Raw genomic sequence first — 26,026 nt, 5'->3', positions numbered from 1 at the left:
TTTTTGCAGCACGAATTGTTTGGAATACGCAAATGGCGACGAAAAGTTTACAGCATCAAATAAACGGTTTAAGAAATACTCCAATAGAAATTTCAGCATCAAGTTCTTAGTTTAACATTATTTAAAACATCTCATAGACGGTCATAGAGCAATGCAGTAATAGTTTAGAAGCCTGCGCTAGTCATCAAGCCAACTAGGAAACCAACCATTGAGCCAATTGGACAAAGGAATTTTCAATTCGCAGCAACACAATTCCACATAAATCACACGCTCTCACCTTAACTTGTCCTAATAAAGTAAAATAACACAAATACACACAACTACAAATACCAACAAATACCAAGCACGTGAGGCAAAAAGAAAAATATGAATGAAAAAGAGCAACGAACACAGAATGAAAACCCAAATACATTTGCATGCAGAATGGCGCTTCCCATTGGATTTGCTGTGCTGCATAAAGATGAGCGTGCAGTAGCAACAACAATATTGGCAAGTGAATGGAGAACAACCGGCGCTATAGCACCATATCAACTAAAGCACGACAACAGCGGCAGCAGCAGCAGAAAACAAAAAAAACAACAAAAAAAAATTAAAATGCGGCAAGTGTGTTTATGGAAGCACGGATATAAATTTGTACATTAATATGTACAACTACGTACAACAACACATACACACGTATTGTATGCACAAATAGCTACACACACACACACACATGTAGAGAAGTGCTGTAAAAACTTTGTATGGAATCGCACAGGTTGATGCAACATGCAGTTAGTTAAGCCATTTTTTTACAATTTGTATCGACTATATGGATTGTTTGTATATTGACTCCGTGTGAGTAGTGAGTAGTGTTTGTAACTATTATTTTTAAGCACTGATCGATTAAGACATGACCTGTTTACGAACCCGGAGGTCTAACGGATGTTGATTACTTTTATGGCCGCGAAGTTATGAACTATTTTTATTCACTATTATCTGTGGATTTTGTTTTACACTCGTATTTATTTACGGCTATGGAGAAATATTACTGCATACATCTGTGCATATGCACAAATAAAAAAGTGTTTGTAGTGGCTATAAATGGGCAATGCAGGCACATACACACATACTCGTATGCAATGTATTAAGAGATGCTCACCCGATTTGGGTCAATGGATTTCAGGCATCCACGGGTAATGGTAATAATGTAACTAAATATGCACCATGCTGCGATATGTTTATTTATTCAAGAACATCGACTCTAAACTTTGTAGTATTGAAAACTTTTTCCAGTTCTCCTCTTGCAAACTATCGCTGCGAGCAACTTTGGTAGCTACTCAACTGAAGATGCATTTGAATAGCAGCATCATTATTGAGCATAAAGGCTTTCTACTGCGAAATTCGTCTTCGTTGTTGCGCTCAGTTCGAAGTGTGCACTACAGGGTCCGGCACTTGAAGTGTAAACAACTTCACACCGCTTGCGCAGTTCACGCCCGTGCATCAGCTGTCTGCTGTTTAACTAAATGGCAATCCAGAGTATTGTTTACAAGCGCGCGGAAGCATTTTGCTGAGAGTAAACAAAAAAAATAAATAAAATCAGTAATGGATTTCAAACGTAAAAGTGTGATTGCATTACAAAGGGTGGTTAATTTCAAGGGCCGATGTTGAATGTGAACCACACCTAAATGTCAACGGCACCGTTGGACTTCTTTCTTTGGGGTTATTTGAAAGAAAAGGTGTACGTCGATAAGCCAGCAACGATTCAAGAGCTAAAGGATGAGATAATATGCCTCAGCGTCATCGAAAATTTGGACCATCGGATGGAGGTGTGCCGCCGAAGCCGCGGCGGCCATTTGGCCGATATTCTGTTCCATACGTAATTGAGCCATACCAGTATTATCATAATAAAGAGGAATGACAATAATTTCGTAAAAAAATTGTATTTTATTCAAAATCAGCACCGGCCTTTGAAACTTAACCACCCTTTATTTGGCTAGAAAATCACAACCAGCGAATGAGCTCGTGAGCTCGAGCACCTTAAGGTACTTGACCACCTTGGAAAGCTAAAAAGTACAACATATTCAATAATTTTTTTTTCATGTTCTGTATAATATATTAAAATACATTTTTTTTTAAATTTTTATTTAGAGCTTATATAATACAAAAAAAAATTGATTTATTAAAATTTCTTTTTTTAACATATATCCAGGAGGCGCCAAAGTCGAGGCCTGAAGAAAATCATGTCTTGCGGCGGACAGTTAATCTTAGAAATGGTAATTCTAAAACAAAAGAGAGAAACAAAATTTTCAAAAGGAAGGTTCCTTGCGTGAGAATTTACCACAAACTGACAAAAAAAAAAAATAATAAAAAAATGGCGGATGTTTGAAAAAAAGTTAAGAAAACACCCCTGTTTTTCACAATGTTATGCTTAAAAAGCAATACTTTATTAACTTTTTTTTTGCAAAATGTGGTAAATTGGCATACAAAACATCTTAACAAATAAAACAAGACCAAAATCATTAAAATCGGCTAAGCAGTTTCGGAGATAAAGTGTCCGCCATTCGAAAAAAAGTAATTTCTGGAAAAACGCGTTTAAAGTTAAAACTTGCTATTTTCTTTCAGCTGAGTCAGCAAGTAATGAGTGCAGGATGCGCCTGCACATTTTCACTGATTTCACTTTGTTAGAATTCGAATTTAAAAAAACAGTTTCAGGTGATGATTTTTAAAAGTATAAGGATTGAAAAAATGTAAAAAAAAAAATTTAATTTTTTGAAACTTATAAGGTGGTCAAGTACCTTAAAGTAAATAAAGTTTTTTTTTATAGCACCATTACTCGTTACAATGATACTGGTAGCATCGCGAAACGGCACGGAAATGGTCCTCAAAAGACTGCAACGTCCCGTGAAATGGTGCAAAACGTGAAGAAGCGACTTGAGCAAAATCCCCGACGAAGTGCCAATCAAATGGCGAAAGAACTGAAAATATCCGACCATATCATCAACCGCATACTGAAAAATGATCTCAAAGTCAAGCCTTACAAAATCCGAAAGGCGCATGATCTCACACCAAAGCAGCAACAAGTCAGACTTGAGAGAGCGAAGGAGTTGCTTCGCTTGGTCGAAAGCAGTCATTTTCCGAACATTGTTTTTTTTTGACGAGAAAATTTTTCAAATTGAGCATTTCGGAAACTCCCAAAACTTTAGGGTTTATTTGACCTATCGTTCATACGAGAATTTGAGTTATCGATTGGCCACCAAAAGGTAGCACTCGCCACAGATAATAGTTTGGCTTACAACGGCTTGGGCCAATCAATTTCATCGAGCCAGGCTTCAAGGTAAATGCGAAATATTATTGGGAAAGTATTCTGGAGGTTGTTTTGAAGTCGAGGGCAGATAAACATTTCGGTGGCAGACCATGGATGTTTCAACAGGAATAGGCATCGTCTCACAAAGCTCGAGTGAACTAAGAATGACTGAAAAACAACGTTCCAAGCTTCATAACGTCCACACAATCGCTTTAAAATTCACCAGACGCGAATCCGATGGATTATTCTCTTTGGACCATTTTGTACAGCTAAGTCCAAACTAAAAGACTCATCAGTCTCGAGGCGTTGAAAAATGTCATTGTCCGCGAGTGGGCCAAAATACCTGTAAATCACATTTGGGGAGCTTGCGATTCGTTTCTGGACCATCTCAAGACCATAGTCAAGGCAAAAGGTGGTCATATCGAGCAAAAATTGATTCTTAATTTTGTATTATTTTCACACATTTTTACTTTGAATTGAATAAAAGTAATTTTCGAAACTAAATTTATGTCTCTTTTAATTGGTTACACTTCGAGTGCCGGACCCTGTAGTATAACAAAATACTGATTTACTACAGACTTTCTGAGGTGATTGCTGCTTTCAGCCATTTGCGCGTTTTAAACATTAAAAAAAAAAAATTGAAAGTTTCCAAGATTTTCAACCGAAGCTAAGCAAAGCGAAGTAACGAAGCTTATGTGGTAACGAGACCCTGTGGGCGCTAGACAACGAACTGGGTAACTGCGATTTAATTGTACCGGGTCAATTTTGGGACCAAGTATAGCGGAAACAGTCGGGTGTTGCAAAGCTCTCAGCAATAAGTCTTATGAAGAACCAAAAGGAACTGACAACTGCAAAATGACTAAGTGTTTCCTGTAAAGGCCCGACAGGGTGGTAGCCAAATTCCTTCACAGGCAGGTGAGGAGTGAACTACGAGTTCGGATAGCAATAATTACGGGGTACAATCTATGCGTATGGCATGTGTCCACCATAAGGAATATCGACGATCCACTGCACATAACTTGTTCGGAGGATGAGGATAGTATAGAACATTTTCCTTGTCGCTGTTTGGCACTTTTAGATGGCACATTTCTGGGGCAGATGAATCCAGATTGGGTGTACAACATTCTTTTGCTCTTTTCTTCTTTCCATGCAACACTGTGGAGGACTTAGGAATGTCGCTTGATGCAAAAATCTGCTGGAAAGAGCACAATATAATATAGTAAAAGAAAACGGCATACCCCTGTGGAACTGTGCTAAACAAAGACATATTGAAAAAATTCACCGTTTTCAAAACTAGTTTATAAAAAGCGCTGTAAAGACACTATGGCATGGGAGAAATTTTGATTTACATCTTGGCTTCAAGATGTCATCAGTGTCAGCAGCTGTAAACATTTCGCTGCAGCTTATACCAAATGGCTCGAAAAACATACCAACCCTGAGACTCGGCGACTTGCCACCAACCCAGGTGAGAAACGCCGGAAACTCAAACTCGTGAAACTTCTTGTTCCAGAAATTTGAAGAGGTGGCTAACACATGTCAGCTGTCTTTCAGTATATTCATGCATTTCCTGTAAATGCTTGATAGTTGTAACTAGGAGTAATTGGATGAAATGAGAATTAAGAGGTTTAAAATTTTAATATAAAGAAATTCTCCGTTGGCATGATATTTATGTGCCAGATATTAATCCATAGTTCTGTGCCTCTAAAAAACACCATTTCTACACAATTGGCGCATTCATCCTTTGTCAGGTATTTGACCGAGCTGTGTCTCCTTCAATTTGTGGTGTGTAGAGAAAATTAATATTTCAAATTCAAAAAAATTACTAATTGTGTTTATAAATGAATTAAGATTCTATAAAAAATTAAGAGAAATAGATACATATACTTGCCTTCACACACACACACACTTGCACACCTATACATACATGCATCACAATACTGCGATGTGCTAAAAATGAATGAATAATAAAGCGATTTGTAAGGGACAACAGAAATATAATAATAAAAAAGCTGAATCGGCTGTGAATGTAAATAACATTTGTACACACATATGTATGCGTATGTGTGCATACTACAATAGTATGTGTACAAATATACTGGACATGGTTGGCATAATAAGCAAAAGTAACCGAAGCCAAAAACAATTTTGGACAATATTCCTTAGAATTTTACCGAACCCGGAATAAAGAGTCTACAGCTACAACGAAATTGTAACGAAAAAATATGAGTGCAGATGATTTGCAATTTGTAAACGTAGCGATGTTGGCGCAGAAATGCAAATGAGAGTAATCGAGAGAATTACTTTACATAGCTGCAACTGTGAGAGCGACGACTTTTGAAGAAGATGGAATTGCTTTGTATTGCGAGCTTTATAGTGGCATGCAAATACAGTAAATTGCGTTTATAAAATGTCGGAAAATAAAATTACTCATTCAACAACGAAAGCAAGTTTGTGTAAGTATAGGCAAGGAAGCACCAGTGCAATATTTCCCTAACTAAAAGGAATATGAAGAAATGAAAACATCATTTTATGGAGTGACGAATTTAATATAATTAAAAGACTTCATTTATTAGACTAAATTTATATTTTTTAACAAAAATATAGAAAATTAAAAACACTGCTATTGTGCACAGCTTATTTGATACAGTTAAAATTATTTTTAAATAATTTCACATATCAGTGTTGTGGTAAAATCCTAGAATTTTGTGTGATAGCCTTTTGCCTTATAAAGAGTCTGGAGCCCGATTGGCAATGACTAGATTTCGTTTCTGGAGTGATTTTCTGCATTTCCTTGAGTAGCTTCCTCTTCAACTACTCTTTGGTCGAAACTTTGAAGCTTTGAATTATTTTTGTCTAATAGAGCTCACAAATTTTCCATAAATTTACTATCGGAAGACTGTGTCGAAGGCCTCATCAAATGCCGAAAGTCCTATATGATTTTGTATCATCATTTTGTTTAACTCGGACTTGCCCACTTATACCAAGTTTCTCGAAACTTTGAAGCAAATTATTTTTAAGAATATGCAGTTACATAATTTTGCCTTTCAATAAACGCTAAGTTTCCTAGCCCGCCATGTTTTACAATAGGTTACGTTAGGTTAGTCAGGTTGCTTGTTTAATACACGACACTCGGTGGCTCTACGGCCCATTGTGATAGCAGCATTTGTATTCCTTCCCCTGCCTTAAGTGCTTAACCCACTTAGATCTTTTTAAGAAAGTAACCAGTCCTTCCAGTGAGACAATTTGCAAATTTCCCTGGTCTTCAAAGAAGTAATCCCCACGATATTTGGCACGGCTTCTTTGAAGTGCAGGGCATTCATAGAGGAGGTGTTGTACCGACTCAATTTCTTTTTCATCTCCACAGCTCCTGTAGAAGTCATTGTGAGGTACATCCATTCTAAAGGCAGTGATCCATTATAACACCTGTGAGGATGCTGGTAGTTGATCTGTTGAATCTAATCATAAATTATGTCCTTTTAAGATTCAGTTGTAGCTAGAGCGTTTTGGTGACCCTGCAGTTAGTCGTCAGAGACGACCTTCTATTGGTTTCCACGATTTTACTCAGGTCGATCGTGGTGTATAACTCGTTTGAAGGAATGCTTATGTCTTGTACCACTCGCTGAAGGTTCAGCTCAGAGCCTATCCTTGCACACCCATCCGCTCTTTCATTTCCCTTCACTCCAGAGTGGCCAGGAACCCAAAAAAATGTGGTGTTGTGTTGTTGGGTGCATATTGTCTATTTTACAGTAGCTCTAAGCTTATTTTTGTTGAATTTCGCCCACGGGCTACTCTGGGTAACTTCCCAATATCCGTTTGAGAGCGAGCTAATGTTAGAAGGCGAAGCAAGCCAGAACGTCTGGTTGTGTGCTGGGTCAGGATATCTGATTGTGTGCTGGGTTTGAGTACCGCCATATAAAAATCTCCGAGGAGAACTGCCTACTTTGATGATGACCCCTACAAACGAACTAAGAATTATGATTTGATGGCATGAATTTGGAATGTCCGGTCACTTAATGGGGAAGGTGCCTCTGCCTAGCTGATTGATGGTCTTCTTGGTGTGTCCAACTGGCGCCGCTTAGGTGAGGTTGAGGCAGTTGTCCACTATGGGACACACTCAGGCTCATGTGATGCCACTTTGGAAACTTGTCTTTATCTCTCCTAAAACCAGTGTGTACTTTGCAAATATTTTAGAAGATCCTTGATTTCGATGCAGAAGTAACATCTTCCAATTCATTACGGAATTGTCTACCTAAGATGGTGAGTCTATGTCTTGATAGAGCAGGACAGAGGCACAAAAGGTGTGAGATGGTCTCTACCTGTTCCTCATCTAGACAACTTCTGCAGAAGTCATGTGTTTACATATCCATCCGATGGGCGCGCCTGCCGATTAGGCAATGCGTCGTTATAACTGAAATCAGAGTGCTAAGACTGTGCTTATTTTGGCTAAGCAGAAATTCTGTGGGCTTATCATTGAGAGTCGACCACAGTTGTCGGGCGATTCTGCAGGTGGTTTCATTACTCCATCTTTCGTTTGCTGTTCTTACGATTTCTTCAAGAATAAATATTGTAGCTTGCATTTTTGTAAGGGTACGCTTATGTCATTGTCTATGTACTCATCGATCACCGAGTTTCACTAGTTCGTCGACTCTGCAGTTACGCCCAATGTCGCAATGGCTAGGAGCCCATGTTACCTTTAGATGAAATTACTCAGCCCTCTCGTTAAGAGATGTGCGGTATTTTACGACTGCATTGGAGTTTATTGACTGCTTTGTGAGGGATTTTATCGCCGCTGACAGCCAGTCAGTGAAAATGCAGGTATCATCTCCAGGCATCGCATCACACTGTAGCAGTGTCACGTCTATCTTCATTGCCATCAGTTCAGCCTGAAAGACACTACAGAAGTCGAGAAGCCGAAAACTGAAAGAGATCCCCAGATGCTCGGAACATACACCTCCGCCCACCCTGTCCTCGAGCTTTGAGCCATCTGTGCATGCATGGATGAACTCACCCTGTCTTACCTCGTCCCATTCCCACTCTTCCCTCGAGAGTAGGAGGGTCGTGAGCGTCCCATCCAAGGTTTTTAACGTGACGGTATTCCGTGTTTACTCAAAGAGTTAAGCCTTCTTGATGCTCTGCGCGTGATATATCTTGCCTGCAGGTTAGCACGAGAAGAAAACGACTGGCGCGTTTCGTTAAACTCGGCCAAAGAAGAATAGTATTGTTTAAATATTTAAAACACTCCCGTTTGTGCGAACATTAAAACGCAGCATTTAGCTTTCTTGTTGCCATCTAGGCAGAACGGGCCTTCCATAAAGAGCCAGTGAGCGAGCTTTACTGCTTATTTTTGCAGGTACATAAATTGCGTAATATCGATGGATGTCTTCTTAACTTCGTATCTTTTCGTGAAATTCTGCATCTTACTGGAGTAGAAGATTTACTTAATTTTTTTTACGAAGTGACAGGGTATTCTACAAAGTCTATAACTTTTATCTACTAGACAAATGATATACTACTCATATATTGTATAACTGGATAGCTACTGGCTTGTGAACTGTTCTATTACTGCTATTCCTTGGAAGGCGATGACGTTATTGATGGTGATGGTGACGCTGTCGGTGTTGGTGGGTGTGGACAACGAGTTCGTATTGCTGCATGACCGATTAACTGATGTGAATGGCTGGCTGATTGTCAGCACACTTAGCCAAGGAAAATGGGGTGTGTACGAGCATTTGCTGCAACAATGTAAACGCGTTGAGTGTGCAAAGGGAAACATCAGCAGCAGCAATAGTTAACGCAGCGGATGGGCTGGGCGAAACGTGCAACGGAGACAGCCAGGTAGGGCAACTGACACAATGGCAAACTAACTGCACATGGGAATTATTCATAAAATTCAATCACACTTTTGAAGGGCTGCTCGGTTAAGTTTTTCAATGCATGCCATATAAACAAATGCACCGATACAGGACGCGTCAAATGAGAGTACGTCAACGTTTCGAACAGTTCTGTCTATACTTCGTTTCTTTGTTTGGAACGTTTATAAATATATTTTTTTTGTATAAAAGTATAGCTCAATGTTTGACTCATCAAATACATCTTCAGACTAACCGCAGTTCACATAGGACACTGGAAGGTGGGGGAGCACGCGGCACAATAATATTTGGCGCGGTTGTGGAGAAGTAGGAGAGCAAGCAGGAAAATCCTATTCCCTACCTTGCAATTGCTCGCGTTTATCAAGGGCAATTTTGGCAAGCTCGGCAAACCATTACTCAAAATCGTCTCACATTGAAGAAATTTCAGTACTGGATTTAGGTTTCTTATTTTCCTTTTAGACACAACGCAGTAGGAAAACGAAATAGCACTCTTGAAAACTCAACCAACAAAACAGCAGAGGATTGTGGTCAGAAGCTAATTAGGCGTTTCCCAGTTCACTAGCACTCTCAATCAAACAAAAACAACAACAACAATATATTTCATGGTCTAACAAGAATCATATAAATCCAATTTAAAAATTTTACACAAAAAGTGATAAAAATTCCACAAGCGTTTTTTACCCAATTCGGTATTAATTATAATTGAAAAATTTTTAATTATGTTTTTAATTATAATTTAAAAAATAAAATTTGACAAAATGGCGTACGTTCAAAGATGAAAACCCGTGTTTGACCTTTTTTCGACTTTAAAGGTCCGAAAAAAATGCCAAAATTTTTTTTCGCCGAATGATCGTTGTTCACACGATAACGACATTAACATGGAACAAGAACCTTTTTGTCTTTTTGATTTCAGACACCTGTGAGTTCCGGAATACGTGTCGCCAGCGACAAACCTGTTTTTGAAAGATCATTTTTTTAAGGCTATCAACATTTTGAACGAACCTCGTATGGTCAAAAATTTTTTTATTTTTTAACAATGGATCAGAAAATAAGATACTCAAAACAAAAATAACAAATCTTTTTTCCTTTCCGTTTTACACGCTTTTAAAGAAACGCGCAAAAAATGTCATTTCAAATGAGTTTTAAAGCCTTAAGTCTTGAGCTAAGAGCCTTACAGCTTATTCAATTTGAATGTAATAAAATGCAAGTTTTAAGTTACTCAAAAAGATCGTTGATTTTTCATAATTTTTTTTTTTCATTTTTATGAATTTTTCCATGTAAAAAAAATTTTGTGCATTATGGAAGTTTCTGAAATTTCTCAAATTTTTGCTTAAAATTTGTAAATTGAATTTATATGTATTTTGTTAGAAAATGAGCTAGACTTTTATACAAAAATAATGAATTTTAAACAAAGAAAAAAAAAAAAGAAAAAAATTGTCAAAATTGATCTAAACCTTGATGTGCCATCGTTTTGTCGCTGAGTGCCTGCATGGATAAATGAACTTATGAATGCATGCATGTGCGAGTATGTGTGTGTGTATGTGTTTCATAATGTGCTTTTGAAATGCGTAGGACGGAAGAGCTTGTTGCTGCGGTTGGTGGCCAACCAAACGACGGTTGCTAAGTATAAAGCCGCCACATTTTTAATTTTATTCAATGTGGTTTTGTGGGTTCAAATGTTCTTCTTTTCCTGTATATTCTTTCGTACGGTCACATTATGCACGGTGATGTGTTTTTTCATTGTCTGCATTTTGATTGATTTGTTAAAAAAAAATCATAAAAGCGCATGTGTTCATTTGTATGTGTGTGTGTGTGTGTACTTGTAATTATGCGTGCGGCTTGTGTGACGGGCAAGGTTGATTGCACTTTGACTGCGCTCAGCTCAATTAGGCAACGCTGGGGAGCGTAGAGAAGTGGCTTCCCAAAATGATTCTGAGTCACATATCCAACAAATCTACATACATATAAAAGTCGACATATGTGGGGCGTACAAAACAAAGCTAGAAGGAAAGTATTTACTAGAGCGTGGGGCGTGGCGGTTTGCATGGACAGGAAATGTGAGCTACAAAATGAATTCAATTAATAATTTCGGACCTTATATTTTCATGAATTCAGAACATTGAGTGCAACATAAAATTGAATTACTTGTTGGTATTCCAATTAACAAAATTTTTTTACTAAAGGCTTATACAATGGACTCTCTCTTAAGCGGACAGCTAGGGACTGAAAAAAATGTTCACTTACAGGAAGGTTCTCCGCTCAAGAGACAAAAATGTAAAAAAAAATTAGGGATTGGGGGTATGCCCTGAAAAAAAATGTGCGTTTATGAGAGGTGTCCGCTTAAGAGAGGTGCCCGTTAGGAGAGAGTACACTGCATATGCATTGTTGGTATGAAGTAATAGTAATAGTAAAAAATTTTAGAATACATTTTTTGAAAACACCCATAAAACTTTAAAACGACTTTGAAAATTTAGAAAAAACACCTGTTTTGAAGCCACTGATAAAAGGCCCCCCTTAAGGGGTTATACGCAGTTATGACTTTCAAAAAAATCGATTTTTTTTATTGCATTTTTGTAATGTACATATATTCAAAAGTATACGCACGAAATTTTAAGTAGATCTAAGCAATACTTTCCGAGTTTTCCTAAATATGTAGAGATGCCTCGGCACGTTTTAAGGTAGGTATTGAAACTTTAAACGTGTTTTTTTTCAAAACGGCATTTTTCAAGTCGGTGTACACGATATCTCGAAAACGACTTGTTTGATCGGTCAACCGTTTTAACTCAATCTTTAAAGATACATTTTCTAGTAATTAATCGTTCCTTTTGTAAATCTGATACTTATTTTCCATTTTATAATCAATTTACGGCCAAATTTTAACGTAAAAATCGACATCATTTCTTTTAAAAGCTGCCATTTTGTGAAAATTCACTATTTTGATTAGCCGAACGATTAATTACTAGATAATCTAATATATTAACAAAATTTGTTTGGTTTTTTGGTTTCAGATAATCCAATCCTGAGTTACGATGTACACCGTAAATCGTCTTTTTTTAAAGGAGGTTCCAGAAATCGCCTGCAGCGCGCTCTATAATCAACATTTTCATAAATAAAAAATTTTGTTACGTTCTTGAAGGATGCTTTTATAACCGCCAAAAATTTTCAAATTAAAATATTCTGAAGTTTCTTCAGGATAAATCCTTGACAACCCGTCTTTTATTTGCTTCATAACTGCGTATAACCCCTTAAGTGTTGGAACGAGAAGAGAATATTACGAAATTAGAGAACAAACAATCCACAAGTGGCAAGATAGATGCCACGTGGAAACTGTAGGAAGATGGGCACATTACTTCTGCTCAAATATGAACGAGACTTTATCAATAAAACGGTCCGCGGATGACATATGGCAAAAATAATTTTTTTGTTGGATGGTAGGACTGTTATAGGCTTACATGGCAAATTTCAGCGTGATATGTCACATAGTTTGTTTTCTATGCTACCGTAAACAAGTCAAGCTCGAGTGTGTTCTTCGAATTTAACGATGGAAATTCAAAGAATTTGTTTGAAATTTTGTTATTCCAACATGAACGTCGTCCAGCAACATCAGTAAACGACGAAAATATCGGAAAGTAAAGGAAATTGTGCTGGTTCTTGCATCACGATAATGCACCAGCTCACACATCACGTCTTGTTCGCGATTATTTGAACAAAAATAATGTTAATATCGCTCCGCAAGCACCGTATTCGCCTGATATGGCTCCTTGTGACTTTTTCCTGTTTCCCAAGCTCAAGTTGCCGCTCCGTGGAAAACATTTTGAGACAATTGAAGTCATAAAAGAGAATTCGAAGAACACACTCGAGCTTGACTTGTTTACAGTAGCACAGAAAACAAACTATGTGACATATCACGCTGAAATTTGCCATGTAAGCTTATAACAGTCCTACCATCCAACAAAAAAATTATTTTTGCCATATGTCATCCGCGGACCGTTTTATTGATAAAGTCTCGTTCATATTTGAGCAGAAGGTACATATAAAAATCGGCGACATTCGACATTGGTGTAGTAGAGTTTTCGGAGAAGTAAGCTTTTGCGTCACGCACTTTCTCTCCGGCCACGGCTATTTTAGGCAATGCCTTTTCAAGATGGGCAAAGTGGATACTCCCGATTGTATGACGCAAGCCACACATTTTTCGAATGCAAAAGACGGCAAGAAGCACCCGAATGACTCCAAGCCGTAAACGGATAATGTAACGGCTGGAAATATAGTCTCAAAAATGATAGAAAGAGAAAAAATTTGGGAAGGAATAACTTTCTATGTAGAAAACGTGCTAAGTAGGAAGAAGTACGACCTGGAAGCAGGTACAACGTGGGCATTTACTATACGTAGTGCAACAAGGGGCTCCACCCCGACGCTAGGTGGAGCGTTTGCGAGGTGGATTTAAATCCATAATGAAGATAATGTTTTTTAGTTAGTGCGAGTCCCATTTGCCACTGGTACGACGGTTCCTTTGAGATGCATACGGTATTTCTTACAGATACATATCATAAAAAAACAAAACTTTTTGTACTCACTCGCCGGTTTGGAAATTTCCGTAACTTCTTCACAAAGGTGACATTAATCATTATTTTTTATTATTGGTTTTAAAATTTTTAAATTATTTTTTTTTGTTTTGGAACAACTTTTTCACTAAATTAAGAAAAATGATTTTGAGTGATGGAAAGATTTATTTTGACCTTTCCACGCTCCATTACGTGTATGTTTGCAGCTCTCCAATTCACAACTGGCAAATATGATTGACATTCAACGCCATTTGCAAAAATTATGAATTTTCAAATAGGATGATTAATTTTGCGCCACCTTGTTTTCGCTTTAAATTCTTTGAAAAACATCAATTTTAATTGAAATTTTAAAATTGGAAACGAAATTAATTGCAAAAAATAGATAATAAAAAAAGTATCTTAAACAAATAGCATCGCGGCGTAAATAAGTGCGCCATTTCAGGATTTGCAGCCATTCATTGTAGTAATTTTTCTAGACATTTCGAAACACTCACTCACTTTACTGTTCAATGGGCACGACAAGAACAAAGAAACAGAAAATAAGAAAGAAAAAATAATAAAAAAATGCTTTGTTTTTCTCTGTTGCACATCACTTCACAAGCTACCCAGTCAAGTACCTACCTACAGTTGCTCAAAATGATAATCGAATGTTGGTGGTGCGCAGGAATACGAGGATTGTTTGAAAAATCTGTGCAAATATAAAAACTTCTTTAGCCAAGTCGGGAGCATAGGGGAGATGTGAAAGAAGTTGGAACCCTACGAGTATTTCCATTATATTTGCGACCAATACTGCTGAGACGTGAGCTGGTGTGTTGCCGTGCTGGAAAAGAATTTTTTTTTGGCCAGTCGTGGACGTTTTTCTTGCAGTTCGCTTTTCAGAAGATTCACTAACGTTGAATGATATGCATCTGTAATATAGGGTTATTCAATAGGTGCGCTTCAACTTTCTTCCGATAGGGAGGGCGAACGACGCAATATTTTTTATTTTTCGCTTGTCATTTGTAAACTTCATTAGTATACATTTTATCATGGAACGCTAAACATTTGAGCAACGATTGCAAATCGTGCAAATTTTTTATGAAAATAATCGTTCTGTTGCTGCTACTTTAAGAGCATTACGGCCATTTTACGACGATTTTTGAGCACTAACTCCTTCACTTTACTGGCGTGTTGGTCATCTGTTGACGTCGATGGTCGTCCGGAGCGCTCCAAGTCATCAACACGTTCTCGACCCTCTTTGAAGTCTTTGTACCACTTACAAACATTTTTCAACGACATGGTCGAATCAACAAATGCCTTCTGCATGCTAAACGTTTCCGCAGCCGAAATTTCATTCCGCAAACAAAATTTGATGGCACTTCTCTGCTCAATCAAATCAGACATTGTAAAAATCGAAAAATGCACTCTTGGTCGTTTGGTAAACACAAGCGTAAATATATTACTGATAATGACATTCACATGATAGTTGGCCCAGATGTTATTAACAGTGCTGCCAACTCATGAAAAAAATAACTAGAGCGAAATTTTAATCCCGCGAAGTTTGACGACTCTTTGCCCACAGTAGTATGTATCTATATTTCATTCAGAGTGACGAAACGATGCTTAAAGTCCGGTGGAGTTTTCTCGAACCGTCTTTGAAATAATTTTTTTGAAAACCACTCGACTTCCTCCAAAAAACAAGGAGGAGTTTGTAAAGTTTAAAATGAACTAAAATTTTATTAAACCTCGAGCACAATAAATCTAATTTTTTTTTAGTTTAAAAGTCATTTCTTCGTGTAATCACATTTCAGTGAATTTATTTAGGGAGGGCATCCTGCTGGTATCATTTTCCTTTTCCTTTCACTTGTTGCCATAGTTCTTTGAGGACTTGAGAAATATTCTCGCTTGCTACGGCGAACTTTTTAACTCACCATATACGAGGGCGGTTCAAGAAGTACCCGTGTTTGACGATAGAGGGCTTTCCTAAGGGAGGTTGGTGTTGGCATCGTCTGCTGCCATCTAACAAAAAACGGCGAAATAAATTTCAGACTGATTGATGGGTTAGTTTGGATTTGGCAGCTATTCGAGTAAGACGTGATTCGTGATATTCGCTAAGATGGAAAAAGAACCGTGTCGTTTGATAATTCGCTTTTTGTTTTTTGATGGGAAAAATGCGAGGAGATATAAGCAAAGTTGGATGCTGTCTATGGAACTGTTGGAACTGTCTGACCACAGTTAGATATTGGTTCAACGAATTTAAGCGTGGGCGAATCCGACTCTGATGAGGAGCGACCACGACGCCAGGCAGACGTGGCTACCGAGGAAATCATTCCAAGACTCCACGTCATGATTCTCGCTAATTGGCGAACGAAAGTGCGTAAAGTAACAGAGGCCATAGGTGTTGACCCGAATGACAATTCATACTTTACGTGATAAGTTGGCGATGAAAAAATTGTCGGACCGATGGGTGTCGCGATTGCTCACAAGCAAGAACAAGCGGATGCGGCTGTTAACTTTGAAGCAGTGATTAAAGCAATTTGAGCGGGATTCGAAGGAATTTTTGCGTCGAGTTGTCGCCGTTGATGAAACCTGGATTCATCATTACACACCAGAAACTAGGCAGCAATCTAAGCAATGGATTTCTCTGGGTGAATCTGCTCCAAAGTAGGCGAAGACAGTCCCATCGGCAGGAAAGGTCACGGCGACGATTTTTTGGGATGCGAACGGCATGCCTCATGGATTTGTTATAAATAGGAAATACGATTACTGGGTAATACTGCCGTGAGTTGCATGAGATTGGACCGGTTTCACAAAAAAATTAAGGAGACACGGCCGCATTTGATGAAAAGGAAGTTGCTGTTTCACCACGATAACGCGCCAGCACATTTATCCGGAGTTGTCGCCGCCAAACTGCCTGAATTGTGTTATGAATTGCTGCCGTACCCCCCGTATTCACCCGAACTGGTTCCGTGCTACTTTTTCTTGTTCCCTAATATGAAGAACAACTTGATGAGGAAGAAATGGCTCGCGAGAAAGAAATTTAGTTCAAACGAGAAAGTCATCGCCTAGACAGAGACGTATTTTGGACAGTTCGACAAATCCTATTTTCTGGAGGGGTTAAAAATGTGGTCGGAGCGTTGGGAGAAGTGTATCTCTCTAAAAGAGGACTATGTTGAAATATAAAAAAAAATTGTGAAAAACTGGTGCCTTCATTTCTAACACAGGTAAATACTTATTGAACACCCCTCGTATTTATTATTATGCGATTCCATTCCAATTCATTTGCAACACCGATCAATCGCAAAGTTTCAAAGTTGGTCGCACATGCCAAAGCTTTATCTAATCTGCGCTGCAACCTCGTCTGCAAATCTGAACCAAATTTTTTAGTCTCCAACTCATGCGTCCACAGTATTTTTTTGTAGTCCTCAAGGGTTTAAAATTTTATTTGTTTTTATATATTTATATAATTTTGATACTATTTTGCGTTTATTTTTCGTATTTCTATTTCGTGACCGCAATTGACGTGGTGTATTTTTCGCACCAACATAATTCAAAATATCGTGTAAATTCGATTAGTACTTTGAGTAACTGTAGATGCTTGCATACAGTGCAGTAAACGTCATTGACAAAAGCGTTCGTGCAATATTTAGTCACATAGGCTACATATTTGCAGAAATATTTTTCATTTCTCCCATTTTTGCAGTTCCCATTTTTGTTTACCGTACCTACATATGAAGCATGCAACTTTTTGTTTTTGTTTTTGTATAGATGGCACAAAGCATGTGTGCGTGTCACACTTAAAAGCGCATTCAGGATCTCGCCTGAGTTGAAATTGCGCATTTATGCATATAAATATAAAAGAACAGCAAACTGTTCGCGCCTACAGATATGCAATGCAATGCTATACAAGTTTGCAATTCAATAGAAAAGCTGGATGGTTGCTGTTTTTCGAATTGCACTATAAATGCACAATAAATAGCAAACTCTAGCAACAAACAAAGAATCAAGTCAACACGCACGCTCACACATACATGCAGGCGAATAGCGGACAATGAATTCATTTTTCATATGAAAGAATTATGCCGCTGCGTGCCATGAAAACGAAATTCATTTGGCATTTTTCGTAAATGTAAAATGGAATGCATTAATTCAATCGATTCAAATATGCAAAAGGCAAATGCAACGAATGATATGAAAAAAAAAAAAAACGTTGAGAATAATGAAAAATGAGAAAATGTTATTAAAAACTCATAGAGTTAAAGTGAACTGAAATGAATTGTAAAAAAGTAAAAGCCTTATATAGAATTTCATAAACTATTTCGTAAAGCCGTTGTTAACATTTTGCATACATACGATTTGACTCAGTGTTTACGCTTAATTTTTTTTTAATTAATTCATGATTTTTGCGCTTAAAACGTTTTTTCATAAAATAATTTGCACCTTCTTTGTAGCTTCTACAGCCCATTAACTTGGTATAGAGCGGTCCGCGCGCTCCTGTGCCTCAAACTTTAAACTCATTCATATCGAAACGATTTCTTTCTGCCTGTTCAACCAAATCGTCTGAAATTTTAATATGTTGTTCACAACATCAATGGCTATCGCCCGTACGAGAATCATATTTTTATTTCAATTATTTTGTATTTTTTTATATTTATTAAAAAACTGAAAAAAACCCCGTTTTTAAAGTGTCAAATTCAAAATCGCGCCATTTTGTTATTTTTTTTTTTATTTTAGTAGTGGGGCATAGCTTCAGTCACACTGATTAATAATTCTTTTGGGGTTTGTGTTTCAGATAAGTAGAAGCGTCAAAATGAACAAGACCGTCCAGGTCCAATTTTTCGGGAGGGTCAAATTCAGCGCCATTTTGAAAAGTATTAAAATTAAAAAGAACTTTTGAAGTGAAACTTCTTAGGCGTCGATGGACAAGCGAGAATGGAGCGTAAAATTCAACCCCCTCCCCCATCCCCCAATCTCACGTGAGATTTTTCAAAATGTGGGTTTCTTATGTAAACGCGTTAGATTGTTATTGTAAAAAGAAAAAAAATGCTTCGTGCTTTTATTTACGACTAGTTAAGACTAGTAATCAATATTGCTGAGGGTTATAAGTGTAATAAAAATTTAACAATAGAAGACTTAAATCGTAACTACTGCGATTAAAAAAAGCATATCTACTCTAATTCAGTCCATGGAGAATCATGCGCGCTTTCAAGAGAGACTATTGGGACCAACATGTCCATATGATTTTCAGTAAAATCATGTGCTCCTTCAACTTCGTTCTAATCTAGCCACTCTAAGCCGTTGACGCTTGCGCACAGTAACTCATTAGCTCGTCTTGTGACAATCCGTGAGGGTCGCACTTTGCGGAACATACGCGCTTGCTTAGCTGGTGCAATGTGAGCTGCTCTCCTGTGCTCTGCAGCTCTTGTGATAGATGCGAAGTAAATACTGCATGTACTGCAGCATATTTTCTCTAAATCATCACGTATACTTGGGCAATCGAGATCAATAGGCGTGCTGATGAAGGCATTCAGCGGTTGAATCGGTACGCATATTAGAAATGGAGCAAATGATTTTCCGTCATGTTCTTTAAAGCCCGGAATTGTCAAACGTCAACCTGAGTGATAGGGCGTTCGGCTCATAGTGGCGCGAAAACAACCGACGGGCTACACTGTACCGCAAATTCAGATTAAATTGAGCTATTTGGTATAAAACAAATATGGTGGTTTGACAGTAGCAATGTATAACGTCGAAGTATGAATGAAATTATTTTCTTTTGAACGAATTAGTGAATGATCTTAATCATACTACGATTACGCTTGAGATTAAATCTTAAGCATGTACAATTTTTTTGTTTCAATCAGAAAAAAATTGCGTGATATTTGCCGAGACCCCCCCTCTCTCCAACGTAAGATTAGATGAGATTTGACTCGTTTATTTAGATATATATTCTTTCTCTCTCTCTCTCTCTCTTGTTCTCTCTCGGCTCTCCCTCTTTCTTCGTTTGCCTTGAAAGTATCACTTCTGTTATGTGTATTACTCTACACGCACTTTTTTCATTTTTGTATGTAAAAGAAGTTAAATAAAAAGCCTAAAAAATGTAAATATTTTATTGTAAACACAATTCTTGAAAATACCAAACATTTTCTATATTTAGACCACTGGGACCCCTTAAGGAAGCATTTCTGTTAAATATACGAGCAGCGCAGCTATATTGAGTTTTATTGCATATTTTTGGGAGTGAATGAATATTTTGAGAGCAAGAACTTTTTTTACTTTCATACTCACATTTTCATGCTTGAAAAAGCAGAGCATTTTCAATTCACGGAAAACTCGTTTCGATGAGACCAGCGACTGAAAGACATTGGGAAGTTTTTTAAGAGCGACTCGTCGTCCATCGCGTGGATCCGTGACTGCCCTGTAAATGGAAAGGAAATTCGTTAATATTTAGTATGCGAAAATTGGGAAAAATATTTAAAAATCACTTTTTGGTAGCGTAACTTAGTTTTATTATGATTAATAAAAGATGTAAGAAATTAAATATAAACACACAAATCGATGAAAAAATAAATATATTTTGCTGAAATAAATTTTACTAAGCAATTTTTTTTGTAACGCAGGTTAATTAGGTAAGAAAAAAAATTGTTATTAAAATTTTATTAAGTCTCGGTTTCTTTCCCGCATTCTGCAAAGATATTCTTCGATAACGCCAAATATAAGAATCTCAATCCAAATTCATGCAATTCGACAAAAACATACAGGGTGCGCCATCTTTTAAGTCGGTATGTAAACGCTGAATAACTTTCTCATTTACCAACCGATCGACTTCAAAATACATGTTTTTGATACGTCAATTCAATACACTTTCAACCATGGATCGCTTTACACTGAAGCAACGCGCTGAAATAGTGACGCTACACAACGAAAATAGTCGTTCTATTGTTCAAACTCAATGCGCAAATCGCAAAAAGTATCGCGGCAAACAGGCATCGTCCGTCTGACAATACTATTCGTCGTTTGGTGTAGAATTTTTTTGAACACGGGACAGTAGGAGATCGTCAACATGCCGTTCATCAACGACCAAGATGATCCAATGAACCTGTTGAAGCAGTGAAGGAGAGCGTTGCCCAGGAGCCCACAGTGTCGTATCGTCGTCGAGCTCAGCATTTTGGCGTCAGTGAAACCACAATGCGGCGCATTTTAAAGGATGATTTAAATTTGTTTCCGTATAAAATGCAATTTACATAAAAAATATTGCCGACAGACCATTCACGTCGCTTGGAATACAACCAAACAGTCACTCGAATGGTTGACACTGAACCCAATTTTTGGAAGCAAATTTTAAGGACTGACGAGGCACATTTTAACCTCTCCAGAAGCGTGAATAAACAAAATTGCCGCATTTGGGGAACTGAGAGTCCACACGAGATCCATGAAACGCCATTGCATGACCGGAAAGCAACTGTTTGGGCCGGCATTTGCGCCAAAAACAACATTGGGCCATATTTTTACCGAGAAAACGAAACGGTCGATGGATACCGATATCGATGGATGTTCGGCTCATTATGTCTGCCCGCAAATACGTGAGAAAGGTTTAGACAGTTACTGGTTTCAACAAGACGGTGCGCTATGCCACACTGCGAATGCAACAATTGAACTTCTGCAACGAAAATCCTCGGGACGTCTAGTGCCAAAAAGAGCCGAGATCGACTGGCCCCTCAGATCACCTGACTTACCCTCCCCGGACTTCTTTTTGTGGGGTTATCGGAAAACTAAGGTTTACGCCAACAAGCTGCAGACTATAGACCAGCTTAAGGCAAACATTCATGCCGAAATCGACGCCATAAATCCCGAGATGCTTGACAAGGTGATGACAAACGCTGTTTGTGATTGCTAATAAACGTAGTCACTCGATTGATATTGTATTTAAAAAATAGTTTTAATAAATTGTAAATAACCAAACCAAATAAAATTACCGCACTTGCACAAATCAGTTGTTTTTTGTTCAAAGTTATTCAATGTTTTCATACCGATATAAAAGATGGCGCACCCTGTAAAACATTAGTTTTAAGCGCAAATTCTTGCAATTTCCGAAAAGAGTGTGAAACAATGAAAGTATTGCAACAAAAAAAAATTTTTTTTTAATATTGTATATTAAAACTATTCGCAAGCTAATTTCGTTTGAAACTCCAAACTATTTTCATTTTAATTTGAGTAGAAGTTGAGAATACAAAGACGAAAATTATGCAAGGTACGTCTTAATACCAAAATAAAAATAACACGTGAATTCATCTTCTGCTGCCTAGGCGCCAAAAAATATGCAAGGCACATATACTTACACAACATATATATGTATTTGCGCGTATGCACGCAATACACAGGAATTCAATTAAGTTATCCGAATTAAAAAGTTTGCGATATTATGCATATATACACACACACACACACATACCTATAGACAAAAGCAGCAAGCTCAGCCAACGAAGTTGACTAAAGATAAAAAAATATTTTCTTAGCCTGTAAATATTTTGAAGAACGGCACTTTGTTGGCAGCCATATTTTGAGACTTACACAACACAGGTTTGTGGCAGAGTTTTCCCATTTTTATGCTCGTTTTTTCTCTAACTTTTCTTTTTGAACTTTAAGACTGTAAACAAAACACTAAAGAATTGTTTACATGGCGCCACAAAAGCAAAAGCAACAACAACAACAACAACAAAGAAAGATGGAGCTTAATTCAAAACGCGACGCAATTCGAGTTGACTCGACAAAACACAACAAAGCGACGACGGCTCGGCACGCTAGCTTTTTTTCAGTTTTTTGACATAAAAAGGTAATCACATATACGTGGCGCATAAAGTCTAAAAACGCAAACATTACATGCCCACAGGGCGCATAAGTAAGTATGTATTAGTAAGAGCAGATAAGTGGATACATACATAAAGGAGCGCGCGCGCGCTGAAGCACAAAGGATTCAAAATGCGAAGTGGAGTAAGAATAAAGAATAAAACAACTAAGTGAATGTTGTTAGGATGAGTCCAGAGTGGAGTGGAGTGGAGCGGACTGGAGTACAGTACAGTGTGTGATGGCTGGCAGTGGAATGGAGTGAAGTGAATTGCAGTGGAATGGCGCGCCGTAAGTGTTGTCGTCAAAACAAAAGCGGCATGAAGGCGAGGTACGACGCGGCGCATTTGAGCGGCGGTGAGAGAAAAGGAAAATGACGCCATAACTTTAGTTCAACGAACTTGCGACACTGACTCAGAATTGAAGAGTTACCAGACGAAGGCAAAGAATATTTGATATGTTTCGTAAGCAAGGAACTGAGGATGCAGAAAAACGCTAGCAAACCCCTGCACAGTAGGCTAAGATTAAAAGACAAGTAAAATTATGGTAAATTGTGAGAGACAAGTGGATTGAAATAAAAAAATTAAATCACTATTTTAGTAGGCATTGATGGTGCCTAATAAGGGCGTATGTGTTCACAACCCCGTTTCTGGTTTATCTGAAATATCTGAATACATATTTATGTAACAAAAATTTGTCTCACTTTGATTCCTCTCCCACGCGCGTTGACCAACGAAGTGTATACCTGCGTCTAGGCGGGTAGAAAATAGCAAAGCAAGGACATTCGTCAAAACCGCAGCTACAACAACTACCCCACACATATTCACACCACCACAAGTGACATTAGCTTTCGCCTATCTGTGAGTACGTCTGTGTAGCGTTGCGCCTTCCCAGCAAACACAAGCAGGAATATTCTCTCACGCTTGATACGGGTAAGCCCATAAGTAGCGCTCAAGTTGAGTTTCGCCATTGCTTATCATTTGCTATTCACCATTTTCTCAAACCTTATTTTACCACTTATGCTGGTGTTGAGGAATATTGGAGAAATCAGGAACAACCTTTGACAGCACTTTATCGTATATGTATATTTTCTTTGCAGTTTTATTTTATAAACAAAAGTATATTATATTTAAAAAAAATCTCTAATTGCACTATAAGAAAAAAACAAACTATCGGGTATTTTTTTTTAAGAATTCGAGAGCTTAAAATGATAATACAAAGCAGAAATATTGTCGGAATGATTTTTTTTTATTAGAATCTAGTAGATGAGATTAGTGGGAACTCGGGTTCTCTTTTTTATTTCTTTTAAATCCACCCGACCTCCGAAGAAATTTGAGTAGATCTTGCGGTGCCAAGGAGCCAGAGCCGGAACAGTGCTCGGTCCTGTGAAAATTCGAGAACAGTGCTTGTCGGGCTCATTTTCAGAGTTTGATCACAATCGAGCCTCTGGCAGCACCACACTGTAACTCTTATCAAGTACAGCTTTTGATGGCGTAGAGTCAAGGGGCATGGCGAAGATTGTTTTTTGAAGTCCATGCCTACTCTGTTATCTGTTGTCCAATGCCGTACAGGGGCCGTACCAATTCCCATTGTGTTTGAGCCTACAAATGGCCCTCAAGGCCTCTCCTTGGATGAAAACATCAAGTCTTGGTAGGCTAACCAGATCATCTAATGCCGGACCTGACGTAGCCGGAAAAAAAAGAAAAAGTTCTAAGAAAGATCTTTGGGCAAATAAGAATGGATGATGGTACCTAACGCTTTCGATTGAACTCTGAACTTGACGATCTAACTCAGAACGAGACAGTTGTACGTATTAAAGCACAGCGCATAAGATGGATAGATCATGTAATCCGTATGCCTACCGTGAAGAAAGCCTTGCCAGGAAAGCTAATGGGCGTGAAGACCAAAAGCAGACCGAGGAACCGTTGGATAGACGCAGTGGAACATGATCTTAAGAAGTTGGGAATACGTAACTACGAAGCAACAGCTCAAGATAGACCGCTTTAGAGAAGCAATTTGAAGGAAGCTTTGACGCACCCCGCGTTGTAACGCTATGAAAGAAGAAGAAGAAGAAGTAGTCGAAAAAGCTCAGGTGAAACAGATTGCCACAGTGCTTTGCAGTCACAATAAGGTCCTCCTGACTCCCACGAGAGAGAGTCTACTCATCCAAACTAGTGATGCATAGGTGATAATAGGTCTTATCATAGCCGTGTAGATCCATAGGTCTTTGCTAGGAGAGAGACCCACGTCTTCCCAAAAACACCCTTGGACTGCCAGAAGGCTGTCAGTGCTTTGGATGTCTTTATTTCCCCGTGTGACTTCCAAAGCAGTTTACTATCGAGGATTACTCCAAGATATTTGATTTCTTTGGATAGCTGGATTGTCACTGCTTTTAGCTTAGGTACAACGAGTCCATCATGCTTCTTCCTTCTGGTAGGGTTTGCCGATAGCCCATTCGCATAGCACCAAGTGTCAATCATATCTAGAGTTTTCTGCACTTTGTTACAGATGTTCTTAAGCGAAGGTCATATTACCAAACAGGCAACGTCGTCCGCATATGCTTGTGCATAGACTCCCGCATCAATTAAGATGGTGAGTAGAGGATCGATCACCATGCACCAGAGCAATGGGCACAGCACACTGCCTTGGGGGTAACCTCTATCAGTCCCGGATGACACCAGCAGATCTTCCTCTGCTTGCACCGAGACAGTTCTTTGGGCCAGCTTCGAACGAATCCAATTCACTAGCTCCCGGTCTACGCCATGCCTACTAGGCATTATCAAACGCCCTCTCTATGTCCACAAAGATGCCCATAGCGTAGACCCTCCTGACGAAGGCTAGCTCCACCCTAGCAACAAGATTTTGCAGTGCCGACTCGCAGGATTTTCCACTTTGATAGGCATACAAATGGAGAAAGAGGGTGCACCTTAAGCAGTAGTCAAATTTTTGCAGAAATGGCGAAACAAATGTAGTTTTCTCGCCAATGGCATACAGAAAATGCATTTTCGACACTCGTTCGCCATTTTGTAGTGAACTCGCTGAAGATTCACATCTCACAATTCGAGACTACTAAATTCGCCTATATTTTCATTCGCTTCGTAAGTGACAATAGCAGCCTTAATGCATCAAATTTCGAAAGTTAAAGTTGACGTCAGAAATAAGTCGAAACGGAAAAAATGAGATGGTGCGTGACTACAATTCGGAAGACATAGGTTCGAATTTCCGTGAAACACCAAAATTAAGAAAACGTTTTTTCAAATAGCGGTCGCTCCTCGGCAGACAATGGCAAACCTCCGAGTGTATTTCTGCCATGAAAAAACTCCTCATAAACAATATTTGCCATTCGGAGTCGGTTTAACGTGTAGGTCCCTCCATTTGTGGAACAACATCAAGACGCACTACATTCCCCATTGGTAAATAAATAAATGGCCAAATCCAATTTCGGAGAAGCAGCCCCTAACATATATCTTAAGTGGATGCTTAACAGTTCG

At 38.3% G+C, this 26,026-nt stretch overlaps 1 protein-coding gene across 1 annotated transcript in view; it reads right to left on the bottom strand.

Moving 5' to 3' along the window:
* LOC128860260 (serine/threonine-protein kinase NLK-like) overlaps window positions 1-26,026 on the bottom strand; it is a 136,168-nt gene that overhangs the window by 80,592 nt on the left and 29,550 nt on the right. Inside the window, exon 2 of the mRNA XM_054097673.1 lies at window positions 19,980-20,109. Within this exon, the coding sequence (XP_053953648.1) occupies window positions 19,980-20,109 (130 nt within the window). The remainder of the gene's footprint in view (window positions 1-19,979; window positions 20,110-26,026) is intronic.

This window comes from Anastrepha ludens, chromosome 4 (assembly GCF_028408465.1).
Source record: "Anastrepha ludens isolate Willacy chromosome 4, idAnaLude1.1, whole genome shotgun sequence".
Lineage (NCBI taxonomy): Eukaryota > Metazoa > Arthropoda > Insecta > Diptera > Tephritidae > Anastrepha > Anastrepha ludens.
The sequence above is the reverse complement of the archived record's forward strand: the minus strand, read 5'-3'. Positions and strand labels throughout refer to the sequence as shown.